General features: G+C 37.5%; 1 protein-coding gene across 1 annotated transcript in view; it reads left to right on the forward strand.

Moving 5' to 3' along the window:
• Window positions 1-27,429, forward strand: part of GPC5 (glypican 5) — a 710,635-nt gene that overhangs the window by 224,506 nt on the left and 458,700 nt on the right. The window contains exon 7 of the mRNA XM_037377909.1: window positions 17,232-17,352. Within this exon, the coding sequence (XP_037233806.1) occupies window positions 17,232-17,352 (121 nt within the window). The remainder of the gene's footprint in view (window positions 1-17,231; window positions 17,353-27,429) is intronic.

Genomic DNA, 27,429 nt, shown 5'->3' on the forward strand with positions numbered 1-27,429 from the left:
TTTTCTGACTGTATCAATTACTAACAAAGTAGCCAAATAGTTGGTAGCAGGCCTAGAATTTTCAGGAAAAAAAATCTTTCATTAATAACATAGAAAGCCTATATTCTTTTAGTCTTCTAATCTGAAATAGAATTTATGCACACACAAAAATATTTTTTCTGCTCAGGGAAATCCCAATTACCACATGGTTGCAATGACTGATCTGAAGATTGCCAATCAATAATGAAGGAAAAAATTAGTAACTATACATTCATATAATCACAGAGCAATTGATGTTGGAAGGGATCCCTGGAGGTCATCTGGTCCAACCCTTCTGCTCAAGCAGGGCCATCTAAAGCCAGTTGTCCAGGACCACGTCCACAAAACTTTTGATTATCTTTAAGCAGAAAGACTCCACAACCTCCCTGGGCAACCTGTGCCAGTGTTTGATCACTTTCAGAGTAAAAAAGTGGTTCCTGATGTTCACAGGGAACCTCCCGGGTTTCAGCTTGTGCCCATTACCTCTTGACCAGTCACTAGGCACCACTGCAAAGAGCCTGGCTCCCTGCTCTTGGCACACTCCCTTTTTATTTACGTACCTTGGTAAGATTCCCCCTGAGCCTTCTCTTCCCAAGGTTAAACAGTCCCAGCTGTCTCAGCCTTTTTTCACAGAAGAGATGATCCAGTCCCTTCATCACCATCTTTGTGGCCTTTTGCTGGACTCTCTGGTATGTCCATGCCTCTGAGGAGCCCAGAACTGGACACAGTGCTCCAGATGTGGCCTCACCAGTGCTGAGTATAGAGGAAGGATCACCTCCCTCAGCCTGCTGGCAACACTCCTGATGCAGCTCACTTTGAGCAAGGGTGCATTGCTGTTTCATGTTCAGCTTGGTTTTGGCCCCCAGGTCCTTTTCAGGGAAGCTGCAAATATGTTATCTTCCATTACAAAATACTTGCTAACAAAAAGGGATATATTACTAAACAATTGTTCATTCTAGATAGATTCTGAAGTGTTATTGAAAACACTGATGGTCAGTTCAGGTTATTAGAAGATACTGAATATCTGCCTTTCAGGTTATTGTTCATCTCAGTGCATTCTATAGACAGTTGATCTAGTCACATCAGACCTTCAATAAAATGAACGTAAGAGTGTTCCTTGAGATTATTATCACTTAGATTCATAGACAAATGATAATATGTTCATTTTAAGCACTATAAAAATAATAAGAAAGTTATATTCTGAATTGGGAATGCATGTATATTACTTGAAATGAGTCTAAAGAGTGGCACTTAAAATTCTAGAGTAATAAGGTCATCTTTAGCAATCGCATTTTTAAATATCAAAACAATTGCTTCTGAGCCATATATTACTGCTGACCCATGTGTTTGCCTCTCAGCCAATAAATATATGACTATATTTATCTCACTGTATAAGCTAGAGACTTGAAGGGGTGGAAGGGAAATTTGCTGGGAACACAAGCTAAATATGGTTATATTTGTGAGATGATGACCTGAATATAAAGGACTCAATATATATTAAAGACTCAATATTCTGCTTTTCCTTTCATTTTTACTGTTTAGATCCAAATCTATAATGACCATCCTGGTTTTCAAAAATCTCCATGAACTTAATTTTGTGTTGCTTCTTTGATGCAGCCTGATCATTCAGAGCTACTCTGTTTTCTTCCTCAGTACCTCAGAAGTTGCATGGCTCCATCTGTTTTTTGCTTGCCTTTATACGGCACTCCCTCTTTAAACCATTTGCCAAGTTCCGTTTCATCCTTGGCTATTAAAAACCTATTTCAGGGATAAGAGTGTGGAACAGCTGAATTCTGGCTCAAGCACCAACCTATTTGGGCTTCACAATTTAAAAAATTTGGCTGTTTTATGTGCTGTATGCAGTATGCAATCTGTTAAGTGTATCAGAGCACGTGGAACTGATTAGGATGCATTTAAAATAAACAACAGGAAACTGAGGAGGATCTGAAGGTAGTTTCCTACTTCCTTTAATTCAGCAGTTAGGAACACGCCACCAGGGCAGGGAGTACAGGTAATTTCTAATGCGGGTGGGGTGCGGACCACTGCTTGTCTCAAAATCCACAGGGATATAGGCCATTGCAGGCATGAGAAAAGACAGTTATCAGCCTGTCCCACTGATATTTCTTCAGTTTGTGTGGAGTAATTTGAGATTCATGACTTGAAAAAACATTGCAGAAATGACCATGGGCCTCTAGCCTAATGATTAGGATGGCTTGCTAGGAACTAGATGTCAGTCACAGTACTTGCTGTCATGAATATTTCATCATTTTATCAAGAAAAACAAAGAATATGTACCTTTGTATAGATACAGAAACTTTTATCTTTCTCCATTTCCTCCCCAACTGCTAACAACAAGCCACAGTCCTTTTTCTCTCTGGCCAAATTAGTCTCTAAATGAATGACCTACTGATGTGACTGACTGATTAACACTCTGTCAACAGAGAGGAGATTTTCCTGTATCTAGCTCTTTCTTGTGTTACAGCATTGAATAAATCTGAGACACATCAGTCACCTGAATCATTATGTTTAATCATCTCAGTTGACAATGAGGTAAATTCCATAGAACGAATAGTATTTATATAAAACAGCCCAGTGAAGAGAAATATTTTTCAGGTGGCTTGAAATTTGTGTGTCTGATACAGGCAAAATGATGTTTAGCTCAAGAAACTTATTAATTCCTGTTTACCAAAACTGACTGTGATGGCCATTGTGAATCCCTTTCTTAAACTGATGTCTTGCCAGAGATTTTACATAAGCAATTAGGGTGTGGTTTTCCTGACGTCAGCCACTGACCTAAAACTCATGAATAAAATGTTACTGCAATACTCCTGTAGTGTTGAAGACCCAGTTTCCAGTTGCTTGTTCAATGTTAAATCAGGAATACAGAGATGCAAGTGAAACCCTACTTTCCCAAGTCCTGTGATACTGAAGCATCTTTTTTTCTTTCAGTGAAGGTCCTCATTATTTCAATGTTATTAAAATCCAGCCATTGTTCATAAACATTCTGATCATTTCATTAAGGTGCAGGACAAAGATACTTAAGTTTTGTTCAGTATGTAGATCATAACAGAAAAGTACATGTCTGTACCTATATGTGTATACATATACATGCAAATATGTAACTATACACAGGAATTATATGTATTTTTGCAACACAAGATTCATTTAATGTTTTCAGACATGTAATACTTGCTGCAGGGTGCTGTTTCCCAGAAGAACGTTTTTAGCAACACTTTGACCCCATTTTCTTGTCTTCTTTTGACAGTTTTTCCCATAGCGAAGATAGCCAGTTTGACTTATATTATCCTTGACCCCCTTGTTACTTACTTGACATTAATTTCTGTAACCAAGGCAATATCACAAGTAAAGTTAAAAATCAAATCTCTGAGAACAGCTTTGTCTAGATTGATTCTTCTCTCAGACTGCATACTAAGCAGTCACACAGAGCTTCCAAACTTAAAATAGACAATAGACTTCCTCTGCTTCTGATCCTAAAGGAAGAAAGTAGAACCCTTCTTTTCTCAGGAAAAGCTTTAGCTTCCAGCAGTCCATTACAATCTTTATAAATGTCTCATAAATTTTGTCCTTCAATTTTTCAGGTTCTATTGAGTATTTTAGTAAATGAAATACTTTGAGCTCTTTAGGAACAAAAAGAAAGATATAAGTTTGTCACTAGCTGCACTGTTTTCTAGAATGCACTGAGCGGCATGTTCCAGAAAAAATGCAAAGTTCTTTGACATCCTACTGATGCTTATGTACGCAAAATGGCTCCCATTACTGCAATAGCTAGACACATCATATTTGACTCTTGTCTTTTTGTATTATCTTCAGTGATACAGATAAGTAAGAATAACAATGACTTTACAAATGGAAAACTGAAACCGAGGGGGAATAACAGGCTTGATGCAGCAAGCTTATGTCTTCAGCAGAGTACCCCAAGGCTAATGCAATCTCATTTCAGTTTAGTTATTTAAAAGTTCAGTATTGTGTCTAGACTAGTTGTCTAGGAGGCATGTCCAATGGGGATGGCAAGTCATTATTTCATCCTACAGTAGGTGCTGTATTTCTCTCAAGAGGCCCTTCCCTCTCTTTTCTTTCTCTGCCCCTACTCTGTAAGGCAAGCTTAGGCAATAGACACCTTATTTTTAAATAGCTAAAGACAGTAAAGTGGAATACAATTGATAATTATTTTGTCATCTTCCTTATTATGGGGGCATTCTCAGGGGAAAACTATGTCATATTTGTCTAAAGTCTCTATTAAGATTTGGGTGAACGAGCAGAAGGGGAAACTGAGTCACTGCCACATTTTCATTGTAATTTTGTCACAGCAGGGCAAAACAAAGATTGCTTACAGAGATTCATGTGACAATGAAGCTGAACCAATTATTTTTATTAGGACGTGGAAATATGACCTTGTCCATCCGTTAAAAATATTTTTACATTGTCCAGTGAACCCTTATCCTCTGAAGAGAAAATAAAGGCATTTACATCCACTCATTTATATCTAAAACAAAATAATAATTCTATGTGATAACTGAAAATTGTAAAAAGAAGACACAAAAAAGGGTGGTTGGGAAGAAAGAGAAACCCAGAAGTTTATTGAAGCTCTTAAGCCCCCGATACAATCGCTATTTTTAAAGACTTTAACATTAGCTGTGAAGGCTTTCTCAGCTCATATATTTATTGATTGTACCAACAAAGGGTAAAGGAGGAGTTCATCTGTTTAAAGAACCATTAAGAGGTATTGCTACATCGTACCTGAAATCAAGAACCATTGGGCTGAAATGTTGCAGAAAACAGAAACATTCTCAAATGTGTTTTTATCCCTTTTTATGTCCCCCGTACCATGATGTGCTTTGTGTATAGTGTTTACATTATTCCTATTTTGTCTTGATATTAAGAATGTGCGTCTAAAATATGCTTTTGTAGTACTGATACAATTTTGTGTAACAAAAACTGAAATGAAGAATACATGTCTTAATAGGCCAGTTCAAATACTTTCCTAGTGGCTTCACAAACAGCCCTTCAGCCTTCTCCAGACAGTTGATTAGGCTGCTACAAGTGGCTTCTAAAATGTGAGCTCTTCATGCATATGCTACTGTCTTTGAATATGACTTTATTTAAAGCCCGTATTCTTTGTGAGTTGTCCTGAAATACTTCAAAAATTGCCCATCATGCCTGTCATGGAGGGTGAAAAGCATCAAAGGTTATGGCAACCATATTTGTCTTTGGTATAAGGCTAGTTAATGACCAGTTCAGAATGAAACCTTTACTCAACTGCAATTGATAAAATACGGCATTCTAGAAAGCACATAATTTCCCATAAAGATTAATTAACACTAGCACATAACTGGCATTATACTGTAGTACTTGTTTCTGTTTTTTAATAAAATACAGCATGCTGTACAGCTGCTGGTCCTTAACTCTGTATTCATTCTTCACATGAGCTATTCAATGCACTCTGAAAAGAGGCAATGCAGATATTTTGCAAATCAGGTCATATGAGTACATCCAGCAAAGGTGCTGTGAAAGAAGAAAACAGTTACGAGTTAGTAGCTGAACAATCATCCAGCTGCTGAGAAAACTTTTTCAGTATAATACCTGGTATCTTTTGTATAAAACCAAAACTAAACCAAATTGTATGGTAATATAGCTGGGGACTGATTTTCCTCCCACACAGATGTACATGAGGTAAGCATGCTTGCATCAATGTAAAACTGGTTTGAACCAAGAGAGAATTACACCCTATATCTCCTCAAGATAATGTTACATTCTCTAGTATTTAACAGTACTGAAAATGGGAACAGGTTAGAGGGAAATGTTTTATTTGGGAAAACCAAAAAAACAATCAAAAAACAACAACCAACCAATAACTCTGCCACCCCACACAAATGATTAAGCACATAGATGTCATAAAACAATTAAGACAAAAAGCCTTAAGTGTTGGATACATGTCATCGATTCCCAGTTTGCAGCATCATCATTCATGCACATTTAGATAAATTAGGAAGATACAGTGAATCCAAAGCCACAGAGATGGATTGGCCACTTACATTGATTTATTATTAATTCACCAATCTTTTGCTAACTCTGAGTGTACTCTGACAACAGAGAGGGCCAGTATCTGGCAGCAGCATCACCGCCAGAGGGAATTTCACTGTTTAGAATAAACAGGAAAAGATCTATCAAGTGGCTCATGTCAGTGACTTTGCTGAAACAGCATTTCACTCTTGGCATTGCACAGCAAGTTAGGTTGGTTCCTTCATCTGACCTTTATTTGCTGCATGACCTTCTTTTCTTTTGTCAATAATCATATTCAGGTTTATTGTCTGCTTGGTAGTCCTTCACCATAACTTAAATGTCATTTTGTGATAATTTTCCATAAATTACCTCAGAAAAAAACCCACCACTCAATGAAAAGGAATGGATTGTGAGAGTGAACCTTTGACATGATTTGTAGTGGCATAGTCCCCGTGTGGCTGTGAGATAAATACTGACTGTGCAGGCACTGTGTCAGGTATCAGTCCCAAAACTATCAGGTGCATTCCCGGTCCCTAGAGGATACTTGGTTTGTGTGCTGTAGCATTATGTTGGACAAAATATGCAATGTCAGGCATCTGTCTCCAAGGTTTGGTGTCCTACATACTGCCATATTCACGTGACCCTTTTGCCATTTCCAAACAGAGATGTTTTAGTGTCCTATAGGGGAAGCAGGTTTCTCAATTTGAGACTAATTAGGCTTGACAGCTTTGTGCTTCCAAGTTGTTTGGATTGTTTTTCCAAGATAATTCCTTTTGTTTTGCTAGCTGTTTGCTGTAAACATTTATGTGCTTGTTTATGATAATTAATGTCTCTCATTTCCGTGCTCCACTAAATGAAGGTGCAAAAGAATTATTAAGGTTTTAAGATTTCAAGAATACTATAAGAAGGAGAGATGTTGTCCTCATTTATCTAGATTTAGTGTACTTGCATATGTCTGCTATTTAGTTATTTTCTAATGTAATAAGAATTTATTTTCTCAGTTTTAAACATGTGACTTACCCAAGGCACCTAGTTTAAATGACATATCTGTCTCAAAGCTCCTCTTCAGTTCCGTTCTCTTCAACGGAGCTTGCAATTACTTGAACACATTTACTTGTTGAGGTGCATTACAGATTGATAGTAGCTCCCTCTCAGATGCTTTTTCTTTTGCCTCTATGGAGATTTTGTACATTATTAGAGTGAGGAATTCCCCCTACTAGTGTGTGATGCTCAACAGACTTCGTTTCTGTTTGGCAGAACAGAGCTGTTGTCTGGGATGTTTGTCTTGCTCTTTGTGGCATTAATTTTGATTCATATATAAAAACAGTGTCTCCATCTAGAACTTAGCAATGTACTGCGGAGCTACATACACATAGATTACTATTACGGTGGTTGCCATTAACCACCATTATGAAGGCTAATTTCCATGGTATCTTTCAAGTACAAATTCTTCAAAAGTTCTTGAACTTTTGAAACATTGTAAAGGCTAAATTATGAAGCAAAAAAATATACATTCTCAGATGTTGATAACATGATATAGATATTTTCTTTACAGTAGGAAATAAAGAGTAGTTATGGAGAAATATTTTTAAGTTTTCATAACATTTGGGCAGAATTCTTCTAGAATTCTTTGAGTTAATGTGGACTACTTCACTCAGATGATATCCAAGAAATGGAAGAAGGAAAATCAGCAGAAAAAAAAAATAGTATTTAAAAAACATTTTACCTAACCTTAGCTTGAAATAGATTACCTGAAATAGTTAATGCAGATCCAGGCAAATTTGGAGTATTTCAAACTGTCACAACTGTGCTACTGATCGATTTTTAAGTGTGATCAGAATTTATTTGTTGTGGTAGAAGAAAGCTTCAAAACATAAGTTTTCAGTGTGTAGATTATAGCATTTCTTCTGAAGAAGAAAAATTAGCTTTAGTAGCTTTCATTTAGTAGAAGTTGCATTCTTTGCAAAAAAGGATACTTTTAACAGACACATATCCATACCACATTTCAGATGCTTAGTAAAAGAATCCTTCTAAATCCTTGTTCCGTACAGAGCAACTGAAGAGAAGTTGGTGATTTTGGAGGTCTCCGGAGGAAGACCTCTCTGCCTAATGCCTGACCAACCAGATAGCCTTCTATGATGCAATGACTGGCTGGGTAGACGAGAGGAGAGCAGTGGATGTTGTCTACCTGTACCTCAGTGAGGCTTTAGACACTGTCTCCCACAACACCCTCATAGGCAAGCTCAGGCAGTGTGGGTGTTGTGAGCAGACAGTGAGGTGGGTTGGGAACGGGCTGAATGGCAGAGCTCAGAGGGTTGTGTCCAGTGGCGCAGAGTCTGGCTGTAGGCTGTGGCCAGGGGTGTTCCCCAGGGGCCAGTGTTGGGTTCAGTCCTGTTCAACTTACTCATCAGTGACCTGGATGAAGGGACAGAGTGTGTCCTCAGCAAGTTTGCTGGTGATACAAAGCTGGGAGCAGCGGCTGATACCCCAGAGAGCTGCACTGCCATTCAGTGAGACCTGGACAGGCTGGAGAGCTGGACGGAGAGGAACCCAATGAAGTTCAACAACAGCAAGAGAAAGGTCCTGCACCTGGAGGGGAACAACCCCATGCACCAGTACAGGCTCAGGGTTGACCAGCTGGAAGGCAGCTCTGCGGAGAAGGACCTGGGAGTTCTGGTGGACAGCAAGTTGCCCATGGGCCAGCAGTGTGCCCTTGTGGCCAAGGTGACCAATGGTGTCCTGGGGTACATTAGGGGGAGTGTGGCCAGCAGGTGGAGGGAGGTGATCCTCTCCCTCTCCTCCGCCTTGGTGAGGCCAAATCTGGAGTGCTGTGTGCAGTTCTGGGCTGCCCTGTTCAAGAGAGGCAACATCTCCTTTATGAGGAAAGGCCGAGAGAGCTGGGCCTGTTTAGTCTGGAGGATACTGAGAGGGGATCTTATCAAGGACTATGAATATCTTAACGTCAAGAGAACGGGGCCAGTCTTTTTTCAGTAGTGTCCAGCAATGGACACAAACTGCAAGACAGGCAGTTCCATCTGAATACAAGGAAGAACTTCTCTACCATGAGGGTGCCAGAACACTGGCACAGGCTGCCCAGAGAGGCTGTGAAGTCTCCTTCTCTGGAGACATTCAAAACCTGCCTGGACACGATTCTGTGCAGCCTGCTGTAGGTGACCCTGCTTTAGCAGGGGCTGGACTAGATGTGGACTAGTCCCTTCCAACCCTGACCATTCTGTGATTCTGTAATGAAGCCTTTGGGATATCTAGTTATCTAGTTATATCTAGGGATATAAGTAAATACACTTATTATTGCTTATTAAAAAAATTATTCTTGGAAGACACAACTGACGTCAAAGCTATGATGAACTGGCTTCCAACCACTATATATAAAATTCTCTCAAAAATGTTGGTCTTCAAGTTAAGATCATGAAGGATTGTTGGGTTTTTTTTGAGCTTTAGAGGAGTGATTGTAGGATTAGAACATAATGGAAGTTATTATTGAGATGATAGAACTTGTGCTGTATAAAATAACAGAGGTCTGGGTCAAACTTGCAAATTCATTAGAAGAGATATTCTGACAGGCTCTGTAATAGTTACTTCATTACATACTTCAGTGTGATTTGTCTTATTCCCATAAACCTAGCTCCAAATAAGCAAGTTTTTAATGAAATACCTATTTAAAAAAGAGTATTCCAAGGACATGTCACCTAGTTTTCAAATGTAGAAAAGCCCTCTATTTATATTCTCACTCTCTTTCTCTCTCTCTCTCTCTCTCTCTCTATATATATATATATATATAAAGGCTGACCTGCTATTTTTTCCTTTAACAAGGCAGGTCTGGTCAGTGATCAAAAGTTAAATACATATCTTTTATTAGATGTGTTTCAGGCTAACTTACTACAGGAAGTAGTAAGCACAAATAACAACTTTTACTCAGCTGTTTTTCTACACAGTATTTGCTGTAAATGTAACAAGTGCATATGCAATCAATTTTTTTTCAAATATGTAACAAATTACACATCTAAAAATAAAATCTAATTGAAGAATTCAAAGGCATTTTATTTTCTTTTAAAATAAATGGTGATCAAGTAAAAAGAACTGAAAATGTCTAGGACAAATGGAATCTGTCCTAGAATTACTATAAATACTCTGTTAACTAGGTGTAAAATATTTTTGACAAGTTTTCTGAGGATAACTGGAATGTCTACTTTTTAAAAACTATGTAATACTAGACAAAGATAGCCAACACACCTGTCCAAGCTCCAAGCATTTTTTATGATTATTGTGATTCTTTGATTTTTTCAGCTTTGTTAACTAAAATTTGCACCACTGAAGGCTCTTACTCATTTGTTGCTGCACATGTTTACTTTTTACTAGTATTCAGGTAATTATTAATTTCTTGAGTAGGAGTAGCAGTTACCCAGAATTTTGAAATGTCCAGCAGCGATGAAGATGCTAGCAATAGCAGGTGTAAACCAGCAATTATCAGCAATCATAAAGCAAGCAAGCTGAGAAGGAGGTATTAAAAATTATATCCCAGGTTTGAAATCAAAGAAAATGTAGTGGGCACAGTGGGCTATTTTACCATTCTTAAACACAGTGAGACTGTGTAAATACAGGTGCTTGCTTGTAACTTGTAAGTGCCAGCAGCCTAAACTGTGAAGTAATTTAGAATTCAATTAATGTAAGAAGTTGAACAAAACAAATCCCTTAGCAATGCCAGTACACAAATGCCTACTTTTCCAAACTAGAACATACAAACAAGAAAATAACAGTTGTGAAGGAGAAGCATACTGCAAAACTTGCATCTTGGTTACTGCTTCTATGCTAGTTAAAGAAGATTAATACAGGATAGTAAATACAGTAAATAGATTATTTTTAAAATTAAGTTATTTTGTCTCTTGCATATTATACTCTTTGTCTGGACCTTCCCAAAGAACCCACAGGAAGTAAACACCCAGTTTCAAACTACTTCCCTGGGATTTCAATGCTTACTTCAGAGTCAGCTGGTAAAAATCAGCACTGTTTCATTTACACCAAATTAGTTTCAAATAAAGACAATTAAGTCAATGGAGAGACTCCTGCATTGTTACCAGAATGAGGAGTTAGTGGTTGTTGTCTGCTTGGTCTCATGGAGATTATGGTAATGCTATCAGTTAAGATTTCATTTGAGATGAAACATCACAAATGGAGGTGTGAATCCTATTGCCACAAATTGACAAAAAGAGTAAGCTTTGTCAGGCAGTGTCTCTGTACAGCTGCAAGAGCTATGAACCACCTGAACCTTCTACAGCAGTGTGAGTGCCTGATACACATGAGTATTTCAGAGGTAAAGCAATGCACCCCATTGATTAAGCCCTTCACAACCAGAGCAGTTGTCTCAATATCAAGACCCTGTAACTTGACAAGTTAACATAGAGATTCCTGAATAGCTCTTTATAAAGTCAATTAAGCCAAGCACTGAAAAGCCCAAGAAGGTGGTAGTAGAAGGTAATGGTAGCAGCTTGCAGAGGGACATCAAGATGGGGCAAACAGCTAAACTTGCTAAAGTACAGGACATCACCAGGTTTCCTGGGAGAAGCTTGACTGCCAAGATGCTTAGGGTTGTTCTGGAGAATAGTATTTACTGTGATAATATACCTTTATTTTGTGATAATATACCTATATTCTGGGTAACTGCTACTTGAGAAATTAACAATTACCTGAACACTAGTAAAAAGTAAACATGTGCAGCAACAAATAATATACCTTTCGCTAATTTAATCTACCAATTGGAACATTGTCCCAGTGCCTAAAAGCAGCTCAACAAAATTTATTCCAAGAAGTAACAAGTTTGAATCCCACTCAGTATCCTCAGTTCTTTTTATGATTTGCTTGCTTGATGTCCTAGTGAACCTGAAAACGTTAAAGGCAAAGTTAGTTCCTCTGTCTTTCACTTCTTATCTTCAGCATTTGAAAAGTAGCAGGTCTGATGCAAAACACTTGTAGCACTGGGAGCTGAACTCTGAAGTTTGGATCTAGATCAAAACTTCATGGCTCAGACCCATTTTTAGCATTGATTTCTTTATCTGTTCTGTGCTGATATTACTCTACAAAGCTAATGTGAAGCAATGGAAAATCATATCAGTTCCTGACAATTATTTATGATGTATTAGTATTTGTTGTCATCACAATATAATATAGATTATTTGTGTCGGAGGGAGAGGTACAGATCTGCTTTAAGCACAATGGTCAAAATGGCTGATTCGTATGAGAATGAATATATTCATTACTTCTAATAGCTTTTCCAACTGCATGTACCAAGAAGCCAGTGATAGCCAATAGAACATCTTCTCTTTTAACAGAGATATTGATACAATCAAATGTAAAACCCACTGACTGTACTCAGAGATACAATAGAGAGTAATAGGAAATTTATATGAATATTCATGTATTAAGCTCAGAAAATGGGCACCTTGTTATTCATCACTTTAAAACATGTTTATAGAATACAAATATATTGGTACTTGGGTTTTTTTTTTTCCTAGTGCTGATGAAAATGAATAGTACTTGGGGACCAAGTCTGCCTATTAAAGTGATGTGATACATTACTATGCTTGTACAGAAATGAGCACAGATGGCGGGTCTATTACTTCTCTAGCAAGAAATTCGTCATTTCACCACACACACACCCCCAGGATTCAAATCTAAGCAACACTTGCTCAAGTCAGGCTACCTCTGCAGGGATCCTTAAAATGTTTTTTTCCATTACTGGTACATTAAGGGTAAAAGAAACAAAGGCGATCAATGCTGTATTAAAACTTTATAATGAATGAAGTCTCTCAAATCAAGAGCCTGAGATTTTTATATTTTTCCCCCAACTAAAGGGAAACATTTTGCATGTAAATGTAAGTCAACAGGGATGAAATTTTGTGTACCATGCTCAGATTCCCAATAGCCCATTTCACTCTGACAGATCATTTAGTTCACATTAGAATGTTTGAGGATGTTAGATTTATAGATGTTTGTTAGTTAAACACAATGATATATAGAAAATACCAACATAGAAGTAAGTTTATATTTTTCGTATGCAGAAGACATAATTTCAAGCAGCAAAAGAGTATATTAAACAGAATTTGACTTCCATAATCTTACTTTTATGATAAGAATCAATAAAACAATACTTTATAAGGCTTTGTCAATGCCTTACACACCTGAAGGAAAAAAAAAAAGGCTTTCAACCTGCCTTGTGACTTGTCAGAGCCCATAATTACGAGAGTTGAAGTTATATGGTAGTTTTTAATGTCAGTTGATCAAAGCCAGATCACCTTGCAATGAAAGCAAATTTAATATGGGTTAGATTTTCCAATAACAGAAAAAAATGCAAACATATTTGTTTATTTACTTCGGTATGTTGAGTGTATTCACATTTGGGGGTTCTATACTGAGACCACCATCATTTAGCAGTGCAACATAACGTGAAAAATGTCATTCAACATTTATGCTGTGAGCTAGTACAGAAAGCGTTTACTGACCCTGGCTGGATGCCAGGTGCCCACCAAGCCGCTCCATCACTGCGCCTCCTCAGCTGGACAGGGAGAGAAAAATATGACAAAAGGCTTGTGGGTTGAGTTAAGGATAGGGAGATCACTCAGCAGTTTACTATCATGGCCAAAACAAACTCAACATGGGGAGTTAATTTATTACCATTCAAATCAGAGTAGGATAATGAGAAATAAAACCAAATCTGAAAACATCTCCGTACCCAAACCCCCCACCCCCCCATCCCCCTTCTTCCCAGACACAATTTCACTCCTGGCTTCCTTCCCTGCCTCCTCCTCCCGAGCAGCACAGGGGGACAGGGAATGGGAGCTGTGGTCAGTCCATCACACATTGTCTCTGCTGCTCCTTCCTCCTCATGCTCCTCCCCTGCCCCAGCGTGGGGTCCCTCCCACGGGAGAGAGTCCTCCATGAACTTCTCCAACGTGGGGCCTTCCCATGGGCTGCAGTTCTTAATGAACTTCTCCAGTGTGAGTCCCTTCCACAGTGTGCAGCCCTTCAGGAACAGGCTGCTTCAATGTGTGTCCCCTCTTGGGGTCACAAGCCTTGCCAATAATATAATAGAGTTCCTCTACCTCAGAAGCAGATACGTATTTTGCCTTTGAGACAATATGAAAAGAACAACTATAAGAGTGACTAGGTGTGGGGGAGAGAGAACCAAATTAATTGCTAACACTTTTTACTGGTAATTAAATCCAATTATTCCTTATGAACCACAGCTGAAGAGGAATTTAGAGGATGACAGGTCTAAAGAGGTGGGGGAACGTGACTGAAACTCTTTAATATGTGGTCCACTTACAAGAGAGTATTACTTTCCCAGCTACTTTCTCTCATGTGAAAGAAGGGAGTTAGTTAGTCCTATGGTAAATACCAGCTGTGCAGGGGTGTGGATTTTGTTGTGGAAACAGCTGAAAAAGGAATGATGGTCAGCCTTGAATGAGTCATTGCCAGATAATTCCCAGATGAGCTAAATTAATGAAATTGTAGCCTAGGCAAGTCTCAACTTCTGTATGATTTATTTCTTCCTGCATGGATAGAGAAATGAGTATTGTCAATTCAATGAAAGAAAGAGAATAGGTATTATTTTTCACGTAGTTATGCAATTCACAGGAAAATGTGTCATAGTTGGGTTTGCAGCATTTGAAAAAAGGTGTTACTTGAAGAATTCTGAGTGACAGAAAGTGAGACCATGGCTTTTGCATGCTGTGAGACAGAAAATGAGAGCACTGTGTAGAAAGGATAGCCGTAACATTTAAGATATTTTTTTCTAAATAGTGTTACACAATGAAGGGAATTTGCTGTATTGTGCTAAACCAGTGTGTTGAGTTAAACATGTTGTCCATCTGGTGACTGTAGTATTATTCGGCTGGAAAGGGGAAGGAAGGAAGTAATTATGTATTGAATTATCTATTTTGATTTAGACAAATGACTGTGAAAGAAGGATTTTCAAGGAAAACCTTGGAGAAGGTTTTTGGGTTTGGGGCAGGGGGGTTATCCTTAGAAAGAAGCTAACAGAAGATTTGTTGACCCTACTCAAATTACTGTGTTAAACGTTTCCCCAGGTCTAGCAAGCAGGCTGCAGATTTTGTACACGCCCCTATAAGAAGCATTACCCCATCACTACAAGCTGGCAAATTGCCCTGTCAGTGCAAGGCAGCACAAAAAGCTGTCGGCTATAAACCAAAATACCACTTTGTGAAGAATATGAACCATTCATATTCTCAAGGTGTTAAACAGTGCTGTGAGGATTTTTTTAAAACTCATTTCAACTACCATGTTCCAGTGAACTACATTAAGTACATTAAGCCTTGCTGTCCTGATTGTGCAGCATTAACATCCATTACAAGTAATAGTATGGCTAGTGAATCAGTAAAGGGTTCCATAATGGTGTTTAGTAATGAGCTTATTATTTTTAGTATTTACCTTTAGCTGATACAGTGTCCTGAATATTGGATATAGCTGACTATTTTCTCAAATGAAGAATGAATAAAGTAGAATCTTTAACATGTGACTAATCCTAGGAGATGATTGCTGTGGTATCTTGATACATAATTGATTTTAAATTTTATATCTGTTTTAGTGAACTTGATTGCTTGCAAAAGAAATATAGTACACTTGTCCTAAATAGCCCGTGAAAAGCTGTATGTAGAAGGTCTAGAATTTTAGTATTTACTGTGTAAAACTGAATGCTTTAAAGGACAAGCAATGCTGGATCTTGATACCTTGAAAGTCTAGGAGAACGTGGCTGGGCCTTAGAATTAGTTCACTTTTGCAGCATTTTGCAGAACATGTAGTCCAAAAAGTGTCTTTGTGTAATGCCTAAAGGAGCTACTAGTTTTTGTCACACATATAGAAGGCAAATCATGCTCTCTGGGACCTGTAGAAAACTTGTTGTCATTTTGTATGACAAGGTTAATTTATATGTATGAGCATAGCCAATGTCATTTTAAGAATGGTATCTGGTCTGTGTATGCTTCCTTAGGAATATCTTCAACCTCACTTAAGGTGATATTTAAGCAAAGATCAAAGACAAAATATTGTTGCTATGTGGCAACCTTGTTTTAATAAACAGTATTCACTGTGTAGCATACATAGAAGGTTTTCTGCAGAGCTAAGAGGACCTGCAATATTTTTTCGTAAAACAGATTCTGCAAAATTTGAATAGGCTGTGTTGTGTATGCTCATATACAGGTCTAACAGGCAGGAATTTAGTCACCACTTCTCACCATTCCTGGTAGGGTTCTGTCCATTATTTTTCTTACAGCCTAACAGCTGGCAAAATATTTTTGAGACAGAGATATATAGAGCTATCCTCTTTAGGGTATGCAGACAAAACATAACATATGGAGGGTATTTGCATAGTGCACAGTATCTGTGATGAGAAGGTAGATACTCAGATTTTCTTGGCTAACTTGAGTATTACATATAACATGGGAAGTTGAATGAAGAATTGTATCTTAATAAGCCACAGAATTCTGCTAGGTGGTTAATTTTGGTCTCTGTATCTTGTGTTTTGATGCATTAGAAATAATGTTCACAGCAGTTCTTTCTTGAATGAACCTATATCAAGTTTCTATTGTTTCTTTTTCACATATCTAGCTACTAAGTAAATTTTGGCCTACTCTACTTATATCAGTTATGTAATTCTAAATAATTTATGCTTAATTTGGCTGTTGTCCTGCAATAAATATTTTATCTGTATCTGTGTTCGCAAAAGCACTACAAAACTTCAGGTGTAGTTCTGAACATACAGTGTGTATACAATCTGGAGTTTGTTGTAAAAATCTGAAATGTCATACATTTAGGCAACCACCATGTAGTTATATTTAGCAAAAGAAAAACTGAGGACAGTCTTTGCACACACAAAAAAACATCATAGGGCTGAATGTTTCTTCCTTCAGAATGTAGATAACATTTTTCTTGTTGAAGTTTGTAGTAAAATTAAAGCTATAATAAATCATACAGCTCTGTGGAATGTAGTAATTCTATTATGCTGTATTTCTTTTCTGTGAAAAATATGTGCATGAAATTAATGTCTCTCATTAAAGTGGAATTTTGGTGCCATAAGTGTTGATACAAACTGGAAGATGACCCTCTGAGAGCAGAATAACTTACTAAACCATTTTTGTGTATGTGTTTATGTATTAAACTAGCTATACTCATCGTGTCGTTGGCAGTGGAATCAAAGCTCAGTCTGCAAATCCAGAAGTAAAAGTGAAGGGAACAGATCCTGTAATAAGTCAAATTATTGACAAGCTGAAACATGTTATTCAGGTAAGTTGCTTTTACATATAGATGTAGAACAGTACTAAAGACAAGTCTAGTAATGAAATTTTAAGTTACTTTATTAGTTTACTGTACATTAAAGATTAATTGTTAATTCAAGTTACTGCTCAGTGCACATCAACAGCAAAACACTACTTGCTCTTCTTTCTCCCTTCAATTATTAAGAATTATTTCGTTAAAAGTTTCGCATATGGTTGATGAGCGTAGGAAGTCAGACTTTGCCACCTGGGCTATCGGTACCTGTTAGTACTACAGCTCAGCATTACAGTAAATGTACAGAAGCACAAACAGTATAATTTAGGGATCTTAGCTGGGTGCATATGTTTAAAAAACAATAAAACATAATTTCCCTCTTCCCACTTTACTAAATCTAGGTTCTTTCTTAACTAGTCTTGCTGTGAGGTTTTCTGCTTAGATACCACATAGAAGACCTGGGAAGTTTGAAGAGTAGTACCATGCTTGCTAAAGGAGTTGGTGCTCATTACCTGATATACCTATCTGTGTTACTAATTTAAGGTTTACAAGGCATTCAATTTTCAGTATGTTTATGCATAATCGTAGTATTGTAATACATTTAAAGGATTACAGGTATATTTTATTACATGCTGTATCTATATGCACAGATAGCTAGAACTGTGGGAGAAAAACCTGGTTCTGTTGAAACCAACCATTATTTTGCTGACAACTCTATATTTCAGTTGAAAAATATAAGTTTCCATTCTGGTACAAAGACTCAGTGATAAGATATTTCTACTGGCATTTCTTGTCAGTGACCCATCTAACTCAGTATCCTGTCATCTGCACTGGTAAAAGTAGAGGCTACTTAGAGCATGCGAGCTTGACAACTTTATGGTCTCTACTTCCCTTCTCTACCTTATTCCCCAAACATGAGTATTAGACGGCTTTTCCTTGCCTAGTGCATTTCGTTCCATCTAAGGACTTGCTTTAATTTTGTTTTTCCATCTTCTTGGCAGCTTTTAAATAGTTTCCCAAACGGTTTCTGGAGTTGAAATATTACCGATAGCTTCATGGTAAACTCTCTCAGTCTTATTTCTCTATTTGTGAAAAATAACTCCTCTCTGACAGCCAAGGAAAGAGTGGTGAAATAAAAAAAAAACCCAAAAACCAAAACATAACAAAAAAAAACCCCAGAAAAAAAGCTTTTCTGTCAGTAGGGTTGTTTTCTGGGAGAAGTGGCATCCAGATTGAAGCTCAAAGGCAATCATTATTCCTTCCTCCTTAAAATAAGTATCTTTTGTAGCCCTCCAGCTTCAGTATGCTTTTGTCTCTTTTTCTTCATTAAAATGGTGAATACAGTGGTGAGAAAATTAATACGATTTTCCATCCAAAGAGATACTATGTCTTAATTAATTACACTGCAAGGAAAAACATTGCAAATATTACTTGGGTAAGTCTCAAGGTCTTTCATCTATCAGGAATGCCCTCCTCCTTTGATATTAGATCTGCACTGTATAGTTTATTGTGTTGTTTTCCTCTAGAGACTAGAAGTTGTGTTGTTTCCTCATTGAGTGAGGATCTAAAAGAGTGGAATAGAACAATTCCATTATAAGGTATTTCATTTTGAGAGCTTATTTGCCCTTGTCCCAAAAGACTAGAGTGGGTCTTGGGGGAGAAGGACGTATAATTTACATACTGCAAGTCTTACTATCTTCCAAATATGTTATATTTCTATGGGATATTTTCCTTTCTTGCAGCTCAAAGTATGGAAATAGGGTTGGAGGATAAAGAAAGAATCAAATTCCTTAGAGACCCAACATATATCCGCTTTTCCTCAGATAAAAGAGCTGAAGAAACTGCAGAAAAAGCTTTCTTCTTTACCATTTACTGCTTCGGAAAGGAGGACGGGGAGTGTAAATTAGAGATTCAAATACAAAAGATCACCTTTTTGTCCTTTGTGATATGAAAAGGAAGAATCACATATTAAGCTTACGATGAACAGATTAAAGGGGAACTTAATGGATTGTCAGAGGTAGATGGCGTCATACTGAAGTCTGGCACTCTATCCAAACAGTATTATTGCACTGCAAAAGTTCAAATAGCTAATCTAGTAGAAAAAAACCCACATATTTGTCCTGTTTTCCAGAACTAATCATTCCTGAAATCTGTAAAAGTTTATATACTTTAATTTAACTTAAGGTGACACAGATTGGCAGGTTGATATATAACTTGCTATTCATGGAGACAACTATATATTTTTTTATTTTAATTCCATGTTGCCAAACCCGTGCGTGCTAAACAAGTACTTTTTTGTTATTTAGTTGTGTTTTGTACGTAGTTATTTACTCTGTATTAGGAGAAAGGAAATGAGTGGTAATTCAGGTTTATATGACTTTTCACATCAGTTTTGGAATATTTCAAGATACAGGACATCAAAGCAGCATTTCTCTGTCTCACGATGTCATGATAAGATACGGTCCTTCCTTCTCAACCACAGTTGGAGCTCTGTATATCAGTGGTAAATGGTCATGGAGCCAAGGTCTTCAGGACTGAACAGTCTCTAGCAATTTGTAAATATCAATATGCGGCAAAGAGACAGAAGCTTTGCTTCTGGTACTTTTCACAGTAAAAATGGTGAAATGCGCTGAAAGTGTAATTTCATCAGTGATAACCTGTGGTGTTTATCTGCAGCAGGGGTGGAGTTCAATTCTTTGATCAGACATCTGCATTTAGGTGTTTAAGCTTTCTTGTATGTAGATTTAATCAGTGGACCTCAGAGAGTTGTTCATTTGGCCATATGTAAATGTAGGCTTCAGGATAAGAAGACTAGTTCTTTAGTCTTGCATAATATAAAAGGAGTTTGGGTACATTGCTCACATGTGGGCCTTACACTGTAGACACTTGCAGTTATGTGTCCGGTCTGAAGAATTTCACTCATGTCATGTTTCTGAGCCCTTTCCGAGAGGTTGTCAGTTTGAATGTGCAAACTAGAAATGTATCATTTTCTAAGGAGAAATATTTAGCATATATAAACATTTATATACACATACACATGCATTTGGGGAACTCTTAAAAAAATCTCATTTTATTACATATTATTTTCTAATGGTTAAAAATTATTATTAAACTATAGAAGGACTAATTTGGAGAGGATGACTGGTTTTGCATTTAGGATACATAATTTAAGTCAGATGATTGAAATAATCAGATGATTACATTTTGTCCTGCCAGCCAGAAAAAAGTAATTCTCTCTGGTAAATCCAGGGTAGAAAAACTCAGTTAGAAAGCTTCATTGTTTTCTGAAACCTTGTTTGCTTCTTGTCGTCAAAGCAGATGACCCCTTTTCTCACCAAGTACACTACATTTCACTTTTTTCTTTCAAAAACCCCAGCATGAGGGCAAGAAGGAAGTGAATATTCTGAGATGTAAAGGGAAGGCCCATTTAAGGGAGCATCCAGTGAGGTGACAGAATATCAGACTGTACATACTTACTGTACAAATTGCTAAACATTATCAAATAGGGAAAGAACAGATATCTTAAAGATCCCTTCCTGCTCATCTTTAATGTATACATACATAAGAAAACAGATCAAAGACCATTCTGCCCTGCATGCAGAAGAGATGTTTCCTAGTATCTCCTCTTTTCTTGCAAGATAGATATACAAGTCCGTGAAAATCCCAAGCAAAGAATCAGCTTTAGTATGTAAATGTGCAATACTTAAACATGCACTGTTTTCTAGGTTCTATTCTGTTAAAAACTTTAAACCAATGAAATTAAAATTGTTGCATAAGTGACAATATCTCTTTCCAGCAGGCTGTGGTTTCTGGACCCTTCTTTGTGAAAGCCTCACAGTAATCCTTTTTTTTCTTAAATAATGGATTTACCAAAAATCAATAAAACTTTTTGATTTTATTGGACTCTGACTACTATAATCTGTGCTCTGGTCTCCACAGGTTTGTATTCACAGCAACAAAGTGCAATAAGAAGAACTAACACGAATTCTGCTGAACCAGTCAGTGCTGAAAATGGCTTGACAAAGTCACCTTCTTTTGTAAAAATCCTTACTTGTAAAGACTGGTGTTTTGGAGAGTTTTAAATTATGGGCTCGTCTTCATTCATTTATCTTCACGGTAGGCAAATGATGGGTTCAGTGCATATTCTCTTATGAACTGCAATCTGCAACTATCACTCTAATAGGCAATCATGATAAGCGAAGTCAGTTGCATATGGCAGCAATAATAATGGTAATTATTTTTCTTTCTTCCCCAATAATTTAAATACATAATTCATTTGTCTTTCCTGCAAGTGCAAATACTGAGGTTATGAAGTAAGTATGATATTTTGGTGCTGCGATTACAGGCAACTGGACCTTGGTCATTTCAATGTATTTCTTTCAGAAGACAATCTCACAAAGACACTGCTTTTGGAAATAATAGACATTACTTGGAGCTCATATTTAAAGGTGAAATAAAGACTTCCTGATTTTAGGAAATCCTGCCATAATAGAAAATACCCTTCTGTCTGTCTGTCTGTCTAGGCAGACCAAATCTCCCTGTGGAGATCTCCAGAGGCACGTGCCACTCTATTGAGTATACCAGAAATTTAATTGCTTCTATTAGGATAAATTATTTCCTATTTCTAGGTGCTACAAAACATGTGCCTGAACTTACTTGGAAGGGATTCCATCTTATGCTGCTATAGCACTCAACTGCTAGCTGGTATACATGGAATAATATTTACTTTCTCCACAAAGGGCTGAAAATTGTCACTAATAAAAGGGTTGCCTGCATCTTTTAAGTGAATAGAGCCCACTACTTCATAAGACATTAAATGTAGGTCACAGTCCAATTTTTCCTTTACTCATCATTATTATGGCCTGGTAAGCACTGTGTTTTACCATGCTATCATTTGCCCATTTACATGACTCAAAAAGGTTACAAAAATTGTGAGATGAGATAAGGTTTTGTTTTTACACTGATTTGGCATACTAACAACGAAACTTCCCAGCTGTGTTTTTTAAAGCTTTTATCAATGTACCGCTGCATGGGCAAATTAATACGTGTTTTTGTAAGAGCTGTCCGAGTACATACTGGAAATAGTGATGAAATATATTACCTGAGTCCTCATCTGCACATACTAAGAATCATGTTTTTAAATTATTCATATGCAAGATGTGGCACTTGCAGTTGTGCTTCCCTTTGATCACAGATATCAAGCTTGTGCCTTCTTTAGTGTTACGATAATCATCTAATAGTTAAAATCCCTCTGCCTCTTAGAATAGTTCAAACTGCTGTATAAATTTAATGAATTATACATTCTGATGACTCTGTTGATGACTGAAATGCAATTCTTGGTCATGGGATGAGAGAATTCTCAAGAGTACAGAGTTTTAACAGTCACAGATTCTTAGGGCCTCAGTTTGATACACTGTTCAGTAACACACTCATGGAGACTCACTTTCAAAACATTTTTTTTTCCTTTCTCCTCTTAAATGTTTTTTTAGTTGATATATTGTATCCTGCACTTTGCACCATTCAATAACAAGTATCCCATAGAGTTAATTGGGAAGTAAAATTTCAGTGCACTTTGAGCAACAGCCGTTCAACATTCAGTGGTGGTAGAATTGCTTTCAGCTGTGTTTGCTCCTGAACTGCCTATTTATTATTTTTGTTGCAATAGGAAAGGCTGCCTCACAAGTTTTCTTTTGTTTGGTTTTTCATATTAGAAATGCATGTCTGAATGTTAATTTTGCTTTAGATTTCATTTTTACTGCCTTTTTCACTTTTTAGGGTTTTTTTTTTTCTGAAGTTAGAACAATCCTGCAGGTACAGAATAGCTCAGTATCTTGATTATGTTAATTTCCCCCCCAGTGATTTGTTGGCTCTCCCTTTTATATTTGATGTGTTGGCTCCTCTTGCTTCACTTCTGGAATTAATACAATGTTACTGGCTTTTTGAAATCAAACCCTTGGACAAATTCTGTCTTTGGCAAGACATGATAGCAGAGTATTAGGGTGACGTGTCGTATTAGGATATTCCTACTTGACAGAGAAGCCTATTTCATGTGCATTGTGTGAGCTGTTCCTGTCTTTTGGCACATCTGCGGGGAGCTGGTTTATCACACTGTATTGACATGAGCTCCTTCTGACTGCTAGCTGGTACCCAAGAGTACTTGAGTATTACCATTGCATGTAAGACATTGGCATAATTTCTGTAAAGGTATTAATCACCTAGAAGTGAGATGGTAAGTATTTTCTGAGTTTTGTCCTCCTCCTTTTAAAATACAGTTCAACTTCCAACCCCCCAAATACACTTCAGAGTGCAGGATCGCTGATGCTTTGTTTCTCTTGAGAGTGAAAAGGTTTTCTTCACAGTTCTGTGATAATAATGAAAGTATATGCCCTTTTTGTTGCTATCAAAGGTGGTGTTTTGGCATTTGTAAGTCAAAACACTAAAAGTTATATGAACATTCTGGGATGACTGTATGTCCTGGAAAATTGTGTGTAAACTCAAAACTAGATATGATTTACAGGGAAGGAAGAGAAGGCAAAAGTGATTAGGAGGGCATGAAGTTGAGCCCATGTGTCTCCCAGTGTTCACATGCCTAGGAGGTAAATTGAAAACAGGTCACCAGCCAGATAGTTCTTTTTGTCAGTAATTTAAATAAAAATCAAATGATCTTTTTTCCTGGTTTGTTTTATTTTTCACTAACTAGCTCTACCAAAATTATTGAAGGCTAATCAGAGTCCCATTCATTTAGCACAGATGATCCTCATTTTTGTGTTCTACCTTTTAAAATAGGATTTGTGCTTAAATGAAAAGCTTTTGATCTCTCTTGATGTGAATAACAAAAGGGAAAGAGTGTATGTTGTACGAAACTAAGTTTAAGGTTCAAATATGTGTAAAACTAAATGATGAACTAAGTAAAAAAATCCCTAACATTTATATCTTTGCTATTTTTTATCTTCCATTGCTTATAAAGCACTGCACATTACACAGTGAGAAAACATACACATTGATGCAACAGGGAGATACTGTCAGTTTGTATCATTTTAGTGCAGACAACAGTGGCACAGAAAATAAGACAGTGTTTTCTAGCTACTTAGGTGAATAGTGACACTAACTGAAATATTCATTATGGGGCAGATGCTCTCTACAAAAGCCTATTTTGCACCTAAATTGCTTGCTGCTATAGATGGTAAAACCTGCTTGTGTTAGGGTTCCTTAGCAAAACGGGAACATTGTTCTGTCTTCTCATTTTTAAGTACAATATTAAGTGAAGGAGAGATTTGAGATTTTGTAAGAGTTATAGCTATGGCAAACAGTATGATCTGGGACACAGATTTTGTGATGCTTACTTTAGAAATTCTTATCTACTTTACTGTTTGCTAAACTGTGGAAAGGAAATTATTTTTTCATATTTATAATATATCATTTATGCTCCTTCACTCTCTTGAAAATTGATTTTTATCTTATTTTTTAATACTTTCTTTCAAACTTCCCACAATTTTGGCTATAGATCTTAAAGAAAACAAGCAGTTTTATCCCACTACCCCATGGAAGCAGTAGCAATTCAGAAAATGAAAATGAGCTTCTGATGCCCTTAATTCTTAATCACAACTTAGAAAAGGAAAAGAATATATATATTGATATGTAATGGAGACAAAGTAGAGAGTTCACGAGGGTTTCAGGGCTCTGATACAGCAGTCACAACAGTATTCACTCAACTTCTCATTAACTTTGGTGGCTCCACAGAGGCATAGGGGTCAGTTTGTGAAGGCTAGACATTTTTGTTTTCTTCTATACTTTCATCATAGAATAGAAAATCCCTTCTTTTTGCAGTGATGTAGTACCCCATTAGTTGTTAAGTGGATGTGACATATTGCATAATATCTGACAGTGGATACATTACCAGGTTTTTAGCTAGCTACCTGGTTTGGGATAATCTCCCATTCAAAATATCTTGGGATTTTTTTAGGGCATGTGTGCTTCTTGTTGCTATTAAAAAAAGGCAAACATTTCCTTAAATTTATTGTCTATTTCAGTTTTATTAGAGGGAGAGAAAACTGTCAATACCTGATTTAGTAATTTAATTGGATAACAATTTATTTAACCTCTGTGATTTCTGTGAGGAGGGAGAAGAAAAGTGGTATAGGAAATGTGCTTAACTTTGAACGCCAGTTTAACAATTGGCTTGTCTTTGAATACTTTCAATAGAGGATTGTTTTAGGCAGCAGCATTGCAGATTACTTTTGCTGTTGGCCTTCTCATTTAGACAATCAATTGTGCAATGGCAACCATACCACTTAGTGTATAATCAACTAGAAATAAGTTCAAGAATTCAACTCGCAAATGTCCTGCCTAATGGGATCTGGATTTATGTAGAGAGACTTTCTTATGATTGAAGAACCACATCCTTTTTTTCTCATGTGGAACAATAATTGGACTTTGTAGAGATGCATACAAGCCTCAGATATTTGCAGTACAAACAACATTATTCATTCTTTTTACATTCACGGGTCAGGTTGACAATGATGCAAGTGATGTGCCCATAATAGAAAATAAAACTGGAAGGACATATCCTATTAGTAGGTATTTACTGGTATTTTTCACATTAAAAATAGTAAGAATATCAGTAATAATCTGATTAGACTTCAATACAGTACAGTGAATCTTACATAAACTAAGAAGTGTTGGGACTGCCCTAGCTCATTCAGCTACAATCTGCTAACTACGCTGGAATACATACATGCCCAATATTGTGGAAAGGGAATATCTGAGTATCAAGTCGTAGTTGTACTGGCTTGTGCTGCTCTTATACAGCAGTAGAACCATTATTTAGTTAGTTTCTTTACATAACGTATTTTGCAGTGTGATGCAGTTTGCTATAAAATATTGTTATCCTAAATGTCTTCTGAAATATTAACCTGGTTTGTTTTTCAAATATGTTATATACAACTTTGAATAAGCTTGATTACTCTTAAAAAGGTTGGTTCATCATATGAAGAGAGTTTAAGTATAAGAATTCAATCAGTCTTTACTTTTGAACTGTTTTTCCAGATTTGGCCAATAAATTAACAGAAGTGATTCCGGAGGAAGTTGCCTTAATTGAGGTTGTTATTTGCATCCAAGCAAATAAAATTTGTGGTTGTTTGACTTTGGCTGGCTGCCAGATGCCCACCGAGCTGCTCTCTCACTCCCCCTCCTCAACAGGACAGGGCCAGGGCTCATAAGATGAAAAAACTCATCAGTGCAGAGAAAGACTTGGAGATGGCTTACCTATTACTGTCACAGGCAAAACAGATTCAAATGAGGGAAAGTTAATTGAATGTCTTGCAATTAAAAGTAGAGTAGGATTCTGAGAAACAAATATAAGAACTAGAAACACCTCTCCCTCAGCCCCCCCCCCCCACTTCTTCCCAGGCTCAACTTCACTCCTTCATTCCTGGCTCTTCTACCTCTGCACCCTGCGTGGTGCAGGGGGATGGGGAAGGGAGTCTGTGGTCAGTCCGTAACACTTCATCTCTGCCGCTCTGTACTCCTCATGCTTTTCCCCTGCTCCAGCATGGGCCCCTCCCATGGGCTGCAGTCTTTCAGAAACAGGCTGCTTCTGTGTGGGCCTCCACCAGCCACCGTCCCTGCCAGGAGCCTGCGTTGCCATGGGCAGACCCACCTGCTGCAGCGTGGGGCCCTCCATGGACTGCAGCGTGGGTATCTACGCCACTGTGGTCTCCATGGGCTGCAGGGGGACAACCTGTGTCACCACGGTCTTCACCGTGGGCTGCAGGGGAATCTCTGCTCCAGTGCAGGGAGCCCTGCCTCCCTCTTCTTCTCCGTACCTGGTGTCTGCAGGGCTGTTTCTCTTGTGTTTTTCTCACTGCTGTCTTTCACAGCTTCTGACCAGTGTTTTTCACCCTTCCTTAAATACACCTTCCCCAAGCCTCCATCACCCCCTGCAGCCCCTGCCCCACCAGTGCCAGGCCACCTGTGCCCCGTACACCATTATAATACCTACTTCTGCTTGCTACATTAATAAAAGAGGAATATTCCCAAAATGGCATGCTTGGAACAACATATTTGGTAAAAAAGGAAGAGAACTGTAGACTG

The sequence above is a fragment of the Falco rusticolus genome, chromosome 2, assembly GCF_015220075.1.
Source record: "Falco rusticolus isolate bFalRus1 chromosome 2, bFalRus1.pri, whole genome shotgun sequence".
In the NCBI taxonomy this organism is placed as follows: domain Eukaryota; kingdom Metazoa; phylum Chordata; class Aves; order Falconiformes; family Falconidae; genus Falco; species Falco rusticolus.